The 15,198-nt window shown below is 43.2% G+C and overlaps 1 protein-coding gene across 4 annotated transcripts in view; it reads left to right on the top strand.

The window, feature by feature from the left end:
* virma (vir like m6A methyltransferase associated) overlaps positions 1-15,198 on the top strand; it is a 44,959-nt gene that overhangs the window by 28,000 nt on the left and 1,761 nt on the right. For 2 of the 4 annotated variants that reach the window (XM_069194809.1, XM_069194807.1), the window contains exons 15-23: positions 2,073-2,328; positions 4,995-5,212; positions 6,950-7,082; positions 7,884-8,039; positions 9,670-9,830; positions 10,488-10,584; positions 12,560-12,726; positions 13,630-13,961; positions 14,376-14,522. In XM_069194809.1, coding sequence (XP_069050910.1) covers positions 2,073-2,328; positions 4,995-5,212; positions 6,950-7,082; positions 7,884-8,039; positions 9,670-9,830; positions 10,488-10,584; positions 12,560-12,726; positions 13,630-13,961; positions 14,376-14,522 — 1,667 coding nt within the window. Of the gene's footprint in view, positions 1-2,072; positions 2,329-4,994; positions 5,213-6,949; positions 7,083-7,883; positions 8,040-9,669; positions 9,831-10,487; positions 10,585-12,559; positions 12,727-13,629; positions 13,962-14,360; positions 14,523-15,198 lie in introns of all 4 variants that reach the window. The other 2 variants (XM_069194808.1, XM_069194806.1) reach the window with 1 other exon arrangement.

Raw genomic sequence — 15,198 nt, 5'->3', positions numbered from 1 at the left:
ACATTATCGTTATCATTAGGCTGTGATCAGAATATGTGATGCTTAGCAGTTTATTTTGCAGCTGTACAGGTAGAGCCCAAAAACCGTGTCTTGCAATTTCAGGAAAGCAGGCTATGAAGGTTTAAGAGAAGCAGAGTAGGGTAAGATCGTTGTGAAATCAGCAGAGAACAGATGACAACAGTTTCATGTTTTTCTTGCTTTCAGCACAGAAGGGATTTATCCCACAAATCAATTTAAAAAAATCAAAGGAGCAGCTCAAGTGGTTTAATAAATCGCTTACAAATATAAGGGAGCTAAGTCATTTTCTAAAAATATTGAATGACAGCAAACTTGTTAAAAAAGTTATTTGTAAGCTCTGGTAAGAAAAGGCTATTCCGAAGGCAGAAATAAAAAAAGAAAAAAGAGTACTGCAGTGAAATCTATAATACATCGTCTTGAGAACTGCAACAGCAAAAGAATAGTGAAGGATGCAGTATTATGTCAAGCGTGACAATGGGAAGCTTTTAGACAATGACTTTGCTGTTATGTTAAATGAATATTTCACTAAGGTTTTTACCAAGGACGAAATTGACAAAATGCCCCTGCCTGAGGAAAGAAAGTTCTACATTGTATACTGTTATCGTAGGAGGCAGAGGTGCTACAAGTATTCTATTAATTGTACGGAAGGAAACAAGATATTATTCTTGGGCTGCTAACAAAACTTTTTCAGCAGGCCCTCAAGACGGTTATAAGAGCCATTGACGAGAATATTGCTACTATAGTATCTGTCCATTAAAAGGACAACAAAAGGCAGCCATGTAGTTATAGACCAATATGTCCTACACTGCTAAAAAATGCACATTTTATTCACAGAAGGCTAGTGGACGTGATTCAGATGCTGAAACATATTTAACTGCCCCAACCACCCCTTTGTATAGCTTAGTTTCACATACTCTGATATTGTATTCATGTGTTCTATTAGAAAACAGAATAGCCAGTTAACTGTGCAACATGTTTGCTAATGTTTGTTCGTTGTGCATTTTAGGAGTTTGTGGTTCAACTGTACAGCCTTGCTTGCAGTTGCACGTCTTCAATCAAAAGTTTGGGCAGAGATTTGGAAGTGTAGGAAGGCTTTTGTGTGTGAGCTACGATCCCATCAATTGACAAACGAGCAGCTGCAGCTATTTTTTTAACATTGTAGTGGATCGAGTAGGTTATATTCGATTCTGGCTTTACATTTGACCCACATGTACAGCATACTGTCAAAACATCTTTTTTTCACCTTAGAAATATCGCAAGACTACGCCCTATGCTATCATTAACTGTGGCTGATAAAGCTGATCAACATATTTGTATTCTCTCGAATTGACTACTGCAATGCTCTACTCCCAGGGGTATCTAAATCTACTCTGAACAAGCTGCAGTATGTCCAAAATTCAGCAGCCAGAATCCTGACCAGGTCTAGTGCAAGTGTTCACATTACTCCTATCCTGGAGTCCTTGCACTGGCTTCCGGTCAAATTCCGCGTAGACTTTAAAATCCTCATGCTCACCTATAAGGCTTTACATGGCTTGGCACCTCAATACCTGTCTGAACTTTTAGCGCCCTACTCCCCACCTCGCAACCTCCTCTCTTCAAATTCTGCTCTCCTTACTGTCCCCCGAGCCCGTCTACATTGTATGGGCGACAGGGCCTTCTCTTGCTATGCCCCCAAGCTCTGGAACTCTCTGGCCAAGGATTTCAGAGAGTCACCTTCTCTAAACTCCTTCAAACCCAGACTCAAAACCTTCTTCTTCAGAAAAGCCTTTACTGAACTGGTTCCATTCTTCACCCCTCTGCTCTTCTTAATACCACCTTCCACGGTCTCCTCTATTGTTATTGTTGTATTGTTGTCATTATAATTGTGTCCTATCTTGTGAAATCTTCTTATTTATTGTTATTGTCATCCTGTAAAGCGCTTTGAGAAGCCACCTTTAAAGGCGCTATATAAAATAAAGTTTTTTATTATTATTATTATTATTATTATTATTATTATTATTATTATTATTATTATTATTTATTCCACACGAGGGATGTTTGTGGTGTTCCTGCAGCCCCCCTGAAGGGAAGGAGAAGCCCTGTACAGCTCAGACCACTCGTCTCTTCGCCTTCCTGGAGTCTTTGGCCTCTCACCGTGCCTGCAAAGTCACCGTTCTTCACCTCCTGAGCGGAGCCAGTAAAGGGGACGAGAAATCTCCCGAGCTGTTCCCCAGCATTCTGGGCCTGCTGCAGCCCACTGGAGACGGCAATATCCACCAGCAGCACTGCGCGGAGCTGATCGCATCTTTCATCCAGTCCCTCTGTGACCAGGTACTCCAGCTTGCAGCCCGACACAGACTGGGTTCTTACCTGCCATTCACTGCACAGCACTGCACGTGTTGGATCTAAGAGTAATGTGCTCTTCAGTAGATAAAAAGAAGAAACACAGTTTGTGAACATCCTCTCACTAAATTTGAAGTCAATTAAAATTGCATTGGAATAAATGAAGAAGCTGCCTTATCTTCCTAGAAGTTTAGACCTTCTGTATTCCGCTCGGAAGATCTTTTTTCCTGATACTGTATGTCGGAACAGAATGAATCGGAACGAATGTAGATCAGTGTGCATGGCGCATGCTAGTTTTCAGTTCGGTGGTTTAAAAGGCACCATGACTGTGCAGCTGGTTCCACTTCGGCTGCCTTCTAAGGAGTTCCTGAAGGAGAATGCATTAATCTGTTTTGAACAGGCTTGCGTTGTGTGCAGGACTTCTTTTCTACCATTGCTTAGTCTAGACAGTCCATTTAAACCCAACAGAAAAGAAAATGTCCAGGTGGAGATTGTTTGGAGAGCCTAGCAGTGAGACATTGCACCTGATGTTTATCCATTTCTTTATTCTTCTGTGTGGCTAATAGTCACATTTCCTTTGTTTCTTTATTTTCTTGGAAATATTTAAAAGACTGATCTGTGTTTTGAGGTACACAGCAGGGATGAACTCTGTGCAAGAGCATTGCCACCAAAGTAAATGGGCACTTTCTGTTCTATTTCTTCATTTTAAAACTACTGTCTTCAAGGTTTATAAAATGTGTTTTGTTTCCAGATTTCTATTATAAAGGGAATTTTATGAACTGTCTTCATGAGCTGTTCCTAAATGAAATCCAGGGATGTGGTTCACTGACGCTCTTGTCTATTGTGGTTAATTCTGACAGGACCAGCCAGTTTTGCATTTCTGAGTAATTTTCCTTGATGATAAAGAGAAATGAAAGGGATTGGGGAGGGCTGAGAAGTTCAAGCCATGCCTCAAGGGTAGCAGTCTTTTTAATATAGTGTTAAATGTCTTATTTTGTCTGAACACTTAAATAACAGTATTAGCTAAAGATAAGTAGGATTTGACAAATGTAATGCCCCTTTCAGACATTTAAATGTATCCGTTGATTAGTTCATTTGACTCCTGAAGCCTTCTGCATTCATTCTTCTGGAGACCTGAGGTGTACAGCTTTATTCTAGGTCTGTCACTCTGCTGTGAATCCCTGTCTTATCTGCTTGCTTGTCTGGACTTGCACCACCGACAGTCCTTTTGTTAAGTAAAAGCTGGGATCAACTAATATTAGAGGAGCTCAGAGTTCAAAACGGGCAGGGGTGGGGGATATTTAGTATGAAGTTTTTTTTTTTGCCAAGCAGTCTCGGGTTACATAATCTCTTCTGGGTTTTGCATTGACAGGGCATTTGCTCATGTCCCTAAGTTACAATACACATAAATATGGCTTCTAGATTTTTTTAAAACATTTTTATATTTCAAGTTCATGTTATAACTAACGGGCGGCATGGTGACGCAGGTGTCAGCATTGTTCCTTCTCCGTGCTGGGGCCCCGAGTTCAGTTCCCGACCTGAGGTGCTGTCTGAGTGGAGAGGAGGATGTCCTCCCTGTGTTTGTGTTGCTTTCCTCCAGGCGCTCTGGTTTCCTCCCACAGTCAAAGAACATACCAGGAAGTTAATTAGCTTCTGGGAAAATTTGCACTGGTGGGGGTGTGAGTGTGTTTGTGTCCCTGTGTGCCCTGCGATGGCCTGGCAGCCCTTTGCTTGTGCCCGTTGCTTGCCAGGATAGGCCCCGGCTCTCCTGCATCCCTCTGCTGGATTGAAGCAGTTAGAAGATGGATGAATGGATGAATGGGAGTTAATGTTAACCTGGGATGCCTAACTTCAGAGAAATTTAAGTAGATGCATTGATAATTTGGTAAAGGGGCTGCAGAATTACAATTTAGAAATGGATGTGCCAGCGGTTCTTACTTTTTATAGCGTTTTGAACAACCTATCTTCTGAAAATTACACTAGGGTTAGGTGAATGGTCAGGGTTAGGGTTTTGTCTCTGGAATGTAGTTAATCTACAGTAGAAATTGGCAATATTAATAATAATTTGTACGCTAATATAGTGCTTTCCTGGAAACTCCACTCAAAGCGCTTTACAGGTAATGGGGATCCCCTCCACCACCACCAGTGTGCAGCCCCCACCTGGATGATGTAATGGCAGCCATAGTGCACCAGTACGCTCCCCAGACACCAGCTATCTGTGTGGAAGGGAGCAGAGTGATGAAGCCAATTCATAGATGGGGATTATTAAGAGGCCGTGATTGGTAAAGGCCAGGGGGAAGTTTGGCCAGGACACTGGGGTAACACGCCTACTCTTTTTGAGAAACACCCTTGGATTTTTAATAACCACGGAGACTCAGGACCTCGGTTTTACATTTTAGCCTAAGAACAGTGCCTTTTTACAGTATACGCATTTAAAACTGAGAAAAGGGGGCACTTTACCCAAAGGGTTGTGGGAGCATGGAACAGGCATCTTAGCTCTGTTGTTGAAGTTGATACCATAGCTTCTTTGATAAAATGGCTGTACGAGATCAATTAGCTACATTCTTCTACAAACAGGCCGGTTGGGCCGAATGGCCTTCTTCCTCTTGTAACCTTTCTGATTTTCCTCTTCCCCTGTTCCTGTTGGGCTTCAGGACATCGCACTGATAGTGAACACCTCTTCAGAAGGCTCTGTCTCTGAAGCAGAGCAGCTGGCCAACGCCCTGCCCTCCAAGGAGCTGCTCTCTGCCATGTGTGACGCGATGCTGGAAGCTCTGGGCAACACGGACAGCAGCTACACTGTGGTCCTCACCTGCATCAGGACCATGATGTTCTTAACAGAGCACGACTACGGCTTCTTCCACTTAAAAAAGTAAGACCGGATTTTCAGTCCGGATGTGATTTTTATTTTTAGCCTTGCACAGAACGTAGTGATTGTAGTATTTTTCCAAACAGGCGGAACTGCTGTCCCATCGCCGTGTTTTATTTTACATTATGGCTGGCAAAACCTTAGGGATCCTTTGCAACGCAAGGTGTTATTTGTAGGAGCAAATATTATTGGCAGGAATGTTTAAAAACGAGTGTATTTTGTTGTTAAATCTCTCATTTGTTGTAGAAGAAGGAATATGTTCCTAATGGCTATTGGATTTTGTTATAGAAGAGGTTTGAGGAAGTACTTGAAGTACTTGAGAAAGTAGGCTACAAAGGAACAGGAAAAGGTTCATTCCTCGCTGAAGGGTAAGGAAAAGAGACGCAACGTTTGGGACTCCTGAAGAAGGCTCCACAGCCGATACATTGCGTCTTTTCCTTTCAGCATGGAATAAACCTTTACCTGTATCTTGAATAGAAGTAATGCTTTTTTTCTTTAATTTTTCTTTAATGTGGATTTATTAAGCATACGATGAATGACAGCATCAGGGAACTCCTTTATTCTTGAAGGCACCTTGACTGAAATTCATGTAAAAGAGCTGGAAATGACAATAGTGTATTTGTATTCTGGTAGGCTGTAACCTCCAATTCTCTGCATAATATTCAACAAAAGTAGCTTTACCTGAAATTCAATGAATTACGGCCTGCAGAGATATTGTTTCAGTGCTATGAAAACATGCAAGCTTCCACTTAACTAAATTGTTCCTGCCCAAAAACATTTTTTAAAGCAAGCTTGTGTTATGTTTTAGAATGCGATATATTTCTATCCCTGTGGATAGAAAAAAACAGTGGAGATAAATATAGTTTTGTGGTCCTTACACAAAGATCCCTTGTATATTAACAGTTGAGACATTTTTGCTTATTAGGAATTCATCAACAAACTCAGTAGTGAGGTTAGTTGTGTAAGATTGTTTGTGCTGTGACTATATAAATTGATATTCAGGAGACTTATAGGTGTGTAAAAGTATTTTCTTCCTACACGTTTGCATGTACTAGCAGTTATTTAGCAGTTTCTGTGCCAATTCTGATGAGGGCTTGTAGCAACGCTGTATTAATATACATGATAATGTGGTTGGAGCTGAATGTTTTGCCTGAATGGTTCTTCTGAAGATTATTTCAGTGATTGGTAACATCAGTAACACCATCACTGTGCACTGGTGATTTAGGGGCAGCACTGGAAGTTGCTCCCCTCCTTTTCACTGCTAAGAAGCTAACATAAGGATGCCAAAAGTTTTAAGATCAGAGTTCAGTAATTTACTGTTTTTGTAATGTCTAATCCTCGCAACTGAGCTTTAGACAAGCTCCCACAGCCTCTGTTTTGCCCCTGGGGTGGTGTGGATGAATGGTATGTGCAGTCAAGATAGACTTGTTTTTAGTAAAAGAGAGTAAATTGCCTGTAATAATTAATATTTCCTCCTCTTTTCAATATTGTCTTCCTTTTCAGTTAATTTTTATTTATATTTTTAATTAAATTTAGTATTTTGTTTCCTGTGGCAAGATTCAGAAACCTTTCATTTGTGTTCCAGACAGTTGATCAAATTAAACAAAACAAAATTCATGGTCTGATTTAAATTATTTTGTATGGGGAGCCCATTTATAAGAGTTTTACCTCAGTTCTGTTTTGATGACACATTGTTTGATGCTGGATTGAGCTGACTCTGCTTTTTCTTCACTGATCCAGCGCTCTTAAGAAACACAGCACTGCCCTGTGCGGACTGATCAAAAGGGTGATCTTCGCCTTCAACAAGGAGTCTGCTGAGCTGGTGTCCGTTCTGCTGGACTTCCTCAGACAGATCTTAAACACTGACTCGCTGGTAATTTACTGTGGAAATAACATTGTTTCAGCGGTGTAGGGTTCTTCTCAAGATTTTCAGACAATTTCGGAAATGTGTATATTTTAGGATCTAGATGGCAAACAAAATTATCTTTCTCAAATCAAAGTGTGATGGATTTGTTTAATTACCCTTATTTTCTGGTCAGTGCCATTTTATAGTTAAGCAGAGGATTAGAAGTCATTATTTTCAGAAAGCGTTGTCGTTGCATGTAGTTTAACAGCAGCTGTTGTGACACTGTGTCTTTGAAGTTTAAATTTGTGTTCTTGGGCGCCTTGTAAAAAAAAAAATGCTTCATTGATTTAGAATAGAAGTAGAGCTCCTGGTGAGGGGTGGAGTTCCAAGTTGTTGAGTGCCAGGCAAGGGGTGGGGCTTCTTGTGAGGGGTGGAGTTCCTAGTGATTTGTTGAGAGCCAGGTAAGGGGTGGAGCTCCTGGTGAGTGATGGAGTTCCTAGTGATTTGTTGAGAGCCAGATAAGGGGTGGAGCTCCTGGTGGGGGGTGGGAAACCAGGCAAGGGGTGGAGCACAAGGAGACGGGTGGAGATTCTGGTGAGGGGTGGAGTTCCTAGTTGCCAGTCAAGGGGTGGGGCTTCTTGTGAGGGGTGGAGTTCCTAGTGATTTGTTGAGAGCCAGGTAAGGGGTGGAGCTCCTGGTGAGTGGTGGAGTTCCTAGTGATTTGTTGAGAGCCAGGTAAGGGGTGGAGCTCCAGCTGGGGGATGAGGCGCCAGGCGAGAGTGGTGGAGCTCCTGGTGTAGTGACTGCTGTGCTGTGCGTATTGTGCAGGGCTGCTGCGGGGATGAAGGCCCAACCCCCATGGATGTTGATGGGAACAGCCCACCCCGCTCGCTGGCTCTCAGTGCTGCTGAGATGAAGCAGCTCCTGCAGTGGAAGGAAGATTCACAGGATCACCTGCTGCATGAGCTGGAGAAAGAAATCACGGTAACCAGAGTCCCTTCAAAGCATTTGTGCCATTGGTTTAGGCCTAATTCATAACACGCATTTGGTAACATCAGCATGATTGTTCATGGTCTTTTCTGCTTGGCAATTTGAAGGAAACGTCAAGGACTGCAAACTAAAAACTAACAACAGATTCTGAACAATCTAGCAGGTAGACAGAATACATTATTCTGTATTTAGTCCTATACTTCAATCCTTGCATGAAGACATTTAAAGACCTTTCTATTTTTTTTTTCTTCTGTAATGGTGGAATTTTTTTTGACAATAGTTATTTTTTATGCTTTTTATTGAAGTTAAGATTAAACGTTTCCTCGTTCAGTTCTGATCACTCAACCACAAAAGTAACAACTGCAGCAAATCCCAATATATAGAGGTGAAACATTATTCAAATATAATTTCCTAAATAAAGGGAAACAGGAAGAAGACTCGGAGACCGCTTCAGAGAACACGTCAGGGCTGTGAAGATTAAAGATCTCTCCAAGCCCATTGTTTCTCATTTCACCTCTGACGGCCACGACCACTATAATCTCTCCGTCTGTGTTCTCAAAGACGGTTTTCCGAACTCATACATCAGAAAGACCACCGAAACTAAAATTATTCTGCAGCTAGGATCACACATTCTCCCTTCCCTTAACGACAGATTACTGTTCTTTTAAATTTTCTCCATTCATTGGAAGTTTCATTTCACACCTCTCTGCACCCATTCTGACTTCACACCTCTTGATTGGCCTCTCTTTCTGTCCCCTGCTCCCGCCTCTCACTCCTCCTCCCTTTCAACCTTTGTTCTCCCGCTACTTTACCTTTGCCTACTGCCCTGTCTCTCTCACACCTGAAGAAGGCTCCACGGCCGAAACGTTGTGTTCTCTTTCTTCTTTTTTTCAGCATGGAATAAACCTATTACTTGTTCCTTTGCATCCTTGATTTTATATGTTCCACATTCATTTCCGTGTTTCAAGTTTTGAAACACTTCCACACTTTTTTAAGTTAAAAATATGTGATCAGTCAAGTAAAATTCAAGTTTATTACAACCTGTTCTGCATTTCTTTTCTGCAATTGCATTTAAAAATAAAGCTGTGCTGTAACATCTGCTTTTAATTTCTTTTGAAGATGTATCAAAACCTGCACTGATTTCAGTCTGTTCTGATTAAAAATTATTCTTCCTTTAAAACTAATATGTGAAAACATGAGCAGTACATAATGACTAGTATGACACTTATTAGAAGACCTTTTTGATTACCTGCTGTCTGTCTACATATGCTTCTGCTGGGTACATTGCAACAGGTGCAAGGCAGGGTACACCCTGGATGGGAAGCCAGTGCATCACAGGGCAGACACGCACACACTCACACCAGGGCCAGTTTTCCTGGAAGCCAATTAACCACACGAACACAGGGAGAACAAAAACTTAACCCAGGGGTCGCATGCTGCCCCTGCTGAGTATGTTTCTTTAAAGTCACTACACACTTTTTTTTACCTCCATTTATCTTCTTGTCACACGCCTTACATTGCTGATGATAATACTTGAAATTCACAGTTTTTGTCGTTTGCATTTTGATCTTAAACTGAGGCTTTCTCCAGTAGTCCTTACGTATATTTTTTTGGTAAAAAACAGGAATATTCTAAAGACGACGACAACCTTGAGACTTTACTGGAGAATGTGGTTGGACTTAGGCAGACACTGGAAAGCGCTGTCGAATCTACCTCTTCAAACGAGCAAGAGACTGAGCCCAACCTGCCTGCTCCAGAGAGCCTGCCCGTTCAGTTCAATAATAGGTAATGACAAAGGGTCTCGCTGCTTTGTTTAGAGGAATATTTCAATAGTATTTCCCTTAAAAAAACTAAAGCGTATCTCAGCAGGAAAAGCACAAACAGCAGTCAAAATGTCATCAGTATCGCCTAATTGTGTAACATGCAATGGTCATCATGCTCCTTAGAAAAATGTTTCAGTCATTCCCTCATTTCCCAATTTTTTTAATAGATTTGCAAAAGCTAAAAGTACATTTTTTATAGTGGGTTGTCCTTAAATTGGTTTAATGATAACATCGACAGGGCCCAAAAAAGCCTTTCTTATTTGAAAGTTTTCTGTAATCCAAGGTAAATAAGAGCTTAAGAAATATACAGCAACAGCATGCTTTTAGTCTGGTATGATATGGTACCTTATCTTTTCATTTTTGGCACATTTATTTGGTGCTTCTATCTCTTTCTCTTATTTTTTTTTAAATTGTGGCTTGTCACACATAATCAGTTTTGTCTTTTGCATTCTGCACGGCTCGTTAGCTAAGAACACCAGAGTGTGGTGGGTTAGTGGAATCTTGGCCTGGTTTCAGTAATCCAGTACACAGTCAGGCATGCATGCTGATGGGATCTGAAGTCAAAGAGAGAGAAAGGGGTAAGTCTGAGGGGTTAAACTGACCTCTGTTTCATTTCTAGGACGGTATATGTCCTGTCTGATGTGTTTGATGATCAGCTGAAGGCACTGTGGTTCTCCCCCTTCCAGACAGAAGATATTGACACTGACCTCGACATGGTAAGTCACAGTCTGCCACTCACAGCCTACTGACGTCCGAACAAACATCAGAATATGTGCATCTCAAAGGAACATATCAGGAGTCTAGGGATGTTGATGGGTCAAAGACTTGAAGCAGTCATTGCATGTGTGGTGTATGTGACCAAATATTAACTTCACGCTAGTTGAATTTACACTGCTTGTGCTCACCTGAAAGTGGAAGATACAACACAACAAAATGACATTATTCTGATGTAGCTAAATATGTGTACAATATAATAGCCCGAAACAAAAGCTGACCTTTTTTAATTCATCCAGTGCAAAAGTGACCAATTTCACTTCACTGTCCCAATACATGTGCTTTTCCCTGTATATTTTATGCCTTTGTTCATCAGTTCACCAGTGCCACAAAGGCCCTGGTTTTGCAATGAAATACCCGGATCCACCCAGAATACAGCCTTAACATTCTAGCCACATAACATCATCATCATCATCATAATAGTTTTCCTGCATGTAGACAGGGTGATGGCGGGTAATGGGGACTCTGCTGCCCCTCACCTGTGTGCAGTATATCTGAGCCTTGCTGGGAGCTGAAGCCGGCGGTGGGCGTGGCTCTCAGTCTCCTGTCCTGCGGGTGTCAGTCACAGGCACCAGCCGCTCAGGAGGAGAAGGATGGCAGATTCTCCTCTTGAATGGCGCAGTATTAAGAAACGGGCATTTTTTTAATCGATCAACACATCCTGAAAAATTAAAGATTCTTTATAAATTGAAACCAGAACCACATTATTTCTGCCATTATGTTAAATTATTACAGTTTACTATTGCTGTCACTACTGTTAGATGCTATTTGTAAGACATCCAAACAGAATTGTTTTCATTATTATTATTTCATTTACAATATTACTGTGTAGTTATATAGTACTTTCACAGTGCGGGGAAGCCATTAGAGAGTTTAATTAGGTGAAAAGGTGGAATTTTAGGCATAAAAATACTGAAAACACCTGAGATTTCTTCTTCAGTTTCGGATTTGCTACACCTCTTTATAAGATTCTGAACGTGAAGAAAAAATCAGTCCCAAGTTAGTTTCAGTTCAGTAACTTTTATTCATTGTGAATGTTTACTGATACACAGAAATGTGTCTTGTTTAATGCAAATCTTCACTTCAGAGCAGGAGGGAGCTGTTCAGCCCATTTAGCAGTCTGACAGTGAGCTAATTTGATCGAAAGACCTCCTCCATTCCGATCTCGGAAGAAGCCAGGAAATTGGCTTCAACAATATGACTGGGTAGCTGGTAGCTGGTAGCTGGGGTGCTTCCTGCAGTGTGCACTGACTGTACATGTTGGCGCCACCTTTGCCCTCTGTGTTGTGTTTCACTGAAGAAGCCCAAAGGGACTGACTTTGCTGCTGCCTTGGAGGATTTTGATTACTTGGTTCAGTATTCAAGTTTGGATTTGAGGGCAAACAAGTGGGAAATGTATTTCATTCTGCAGCTTTGATAATCTACTGTAACAAATGAAATCTAGACCAAGGCTGGTTATGTAAGAGTGAGAGATTTGATTAATTCATCTACTTTTGCTGATCAGAAATATTTAATGATCATACCGATGACTTCTTTAAAAGGCAGATGATAATAATCCCTGGGTACATGCGAAGATGCAGGATTATTGTAGGTGAGAAAACGCGTATAACCCATGGAGAAGAAGCGAAGATCATTCAGGAGGCTCGAGAGATGACCAATCCAAAGCCGAGAGTTTAGCTAGCTGGGGCCCTTTCTCCTTGCATGCAATTCAAGACGCTTGGCTAGCTTGTTCAGTGTCGGTGAGCTCAAGTGTGCCGGGCCGTCCTGGCTGAGCTTGGGTGAGTGAAAGAGGCAGTAGGAACCGGGGCTCCTTCAGCGGTGAGTCTTGGGTGCCTTCGCGTCAGGAGGTGCGGACAGAAGTGAGTCCGCTGCTGCAGGAGGGTCTGCTCCTGACTGCTTGCTCTCGCAATGGCGCAGGTGAAGGTGGATTTGGTGGGCCTTTCCGAAGAGTGCTGCCCCGATTTCGACCTGAAGGCGGAGCTGGAGAAGTCCTTCCTGATGGAGCCCTCCTCCCCCGGGCGGACGAAGCCCCCCAAGGGCTTCAAGCTCGGCAAGCACAAACACGAGACCTTCATCACCTCCAGGTATGACCCCGCGAGAGACGCTGCTAACGGAGTGTCGCTTTCTGCTTTCGAAATTGATATGTGATCTTCCGCAAGACTGTCCAATCTGTAAATCTCTCTGCTTCGTGATGTTTTATGTTCTTACACCGTCAGGATGTGTCCAAATCAATTCCAGAGGGTACTGTATGTGACTAGAAATAGACTTGCAATGTGGACACCCATTGCTTTCAGGGTGTGAAGAAAAGCTAAGACTGGAGCGACATTCCCACTTAATCTGCTTAAAATTGATCATTCATTTGGATTTCATGAAATCCTGTTACAGATAACTGTAACAGGAGATTATTAGTGACTCTTTTAACTGTTCAATTCTTCTTTCATTAATAAAAAGTTAAGCAAGTCCTGTTATTGGTGTGCACTGAATGTTGGCACATTTAGCTCGAAGATATCTTGCTCTGGGGCGGCAAAGGTGTTGCAGTAGTTAGCATTGCTGCCTTGCAGCACTGTGGTCCTGGATTCAATTCCAGACGTGGGATTGTATGTTTGCATGCGTTTCCTCCTGGATCTCTGGTTTCCTCCCACAGTCCAAAGAGATGCTGGTGGGTTAATTGGCTTTTGGGAAAATTGGCCCTGTAGTGTGTGAGTTTGTGTGTGCCCTGCGATGGACTGGCATCCCATCCAGGGTGTACCCTGCCTTGTGCCTTTTGCTTGCTGTGATAGGCTCTGGCTGCCCGGCAACCCTTTATTGGGTAAAAATGTGTTGGTTAGAAGATGCATAGAAGAATATCTTAACACCGATCAGTGGGAGTACGCTTTCAATATCGTGCACTCTCCATGAATATGATTCGTCCCCGCCCCCCTGTAAAAGCCTGATCTTGGGCGAGGCTCTCTTTCCTCACACCTCTCCTCTCTCCCCTCTCCCCCCAGCGGGAAGTCCGAGTACATTGAACCCGCCAAGAGGGCCCACATCATGGCCCTCCCGAGGGGCCGAGGCAGGGGGGTGTTCGGGCAGCTGTGCCGGCCGCACGACATCTTCCGGCAGAGGAAGCAGAACACCAGCCGGCCTCCCTCCATGCACGTGGACGACTTTGTGGCCGCGGAGATCAAGGACATCGGGCCGCTCACGGGCCTGCTGCAGGCCAAGAGGACGCCCAAGGGCTCCCCGAAGGTGCCGGCGCGGGGGCTGTTCGCCGGGAGCAGAGGTGGCCGGGGGGCCTTCCACAGCCAGACCCGCTTCTTCACCCCTCCGGCTCCCAAAGGTGAGTTCCTGCCCCGCCTCTGCGCCGTCGGAACGGGACAGCGTCGAAACAGACGTGCAGAGGAGTGGGGCTAAGACATGTACACATGGCTCTCTCTCTCCCTCTTTTCTCTCTACTAAGCCTGACCCGTTTTTCTCCATTAAATGACTAAAAGGTCTATATGTGTTGCATACTTGTCTGAGAAATGTGGATGGGTAATTCCTAACACATTCCTAATGACTCTAGACCTCCTGACCCAGCTTTGTTTTACATGTCTTTCTTGCCAAAAGTACCCTCTGCCAACTCTGAGAACCGCTGGGCCGGTTCATCTAGTTGCCAGCCACGGCACCTTATCGAGCGCAGTATGTGATTGCTGCTGTGGCAGCTGGTTCTCCTTGGCTGATTGATTTAGCCCTATAGGCCTCTGTGTTCCAGGCAATTATAACCGCAGGGAAGGAGGCCGAGGGTCCAGCTGGAGTGCCCAGGTGGCGCCTGTGACGCACAGAGGGACGTACAGTGAGGCCAGGGGTGGCCAGAGCAACTTCGCTAGAGGACCTCTTCCATCTAGGCAACCCTCAGCAGGTATGCACACTGTCTGTTTCGTCCTTTTCGGAAAGGCTGGGAGTCCTTCTGGTATCTCAGGATCAGTGTTTCGCCTGCTTTAGAGATAGACAGTCTCTGCGCATTTCCAAGCACAACATGGGCATATGAATATCTGAAGAGGTTTTTCTTAACATCTCTGTTAATCTTGATGTAGCTGACTAGGCTGTGCGAGGCTGCTGGCCTTAAAGTAAAGTCTGGGAAATGTGCCTGCAGACTTCTGTGTTGCACCAAAGTATAGGAATATTTTCCTTCTGTGGTCCGATCCCATCTTACAGCTCTGTGATCATCTCCTTGATCCCTGTAACATGCCTTTATAACTGTACATCATTTCATTAGCAGCATTTTAGATTTTTCACGTAAAAGACTGAAAGGTTAAACTGGAATTTGGAAAGGAAACTCCCTTGCAGTTGAAAATATACAGCCACCATGGTCGACAACATTAATAGAAGCTAAGCTTTAAACCAATTCTCTTTGTCCTTCGTGGGAATAATATTTAAATTCGCAGGAGTCTCTCTGCACCCTTTGGGAGCAGAGGTAAATAAATTGTGCACGTTATGTAAAAAGAAGACATTGAATCATTATCTTGGAGAATCTTGTAGGCTTTTTTTCCTCGTGACCTTGATTAAAGTAGCCATGTAGGTTTTCCTGCTTCAGA

This window comes from Lepisosteus oculatus, chromosome 10 (genome assembly GCF_040954835.1).
Source record: "Lepisosteus oculatus isolate fLepOcu1 chromosome 10, fLepOcu1.hap2, whole genome shotgun sequence".
Lineage (NCBI taxonomy): Eukaryota > Metazoa > Chordata > Actinopteri > Semionotiformes > Lepisosteidae > Lepisosteus > Lepisosteus oculatus.
Note: the sequence above shows the minus strand (reverse complement) of the source record. Positions and strands in the feature narration are given on the sequence as shown.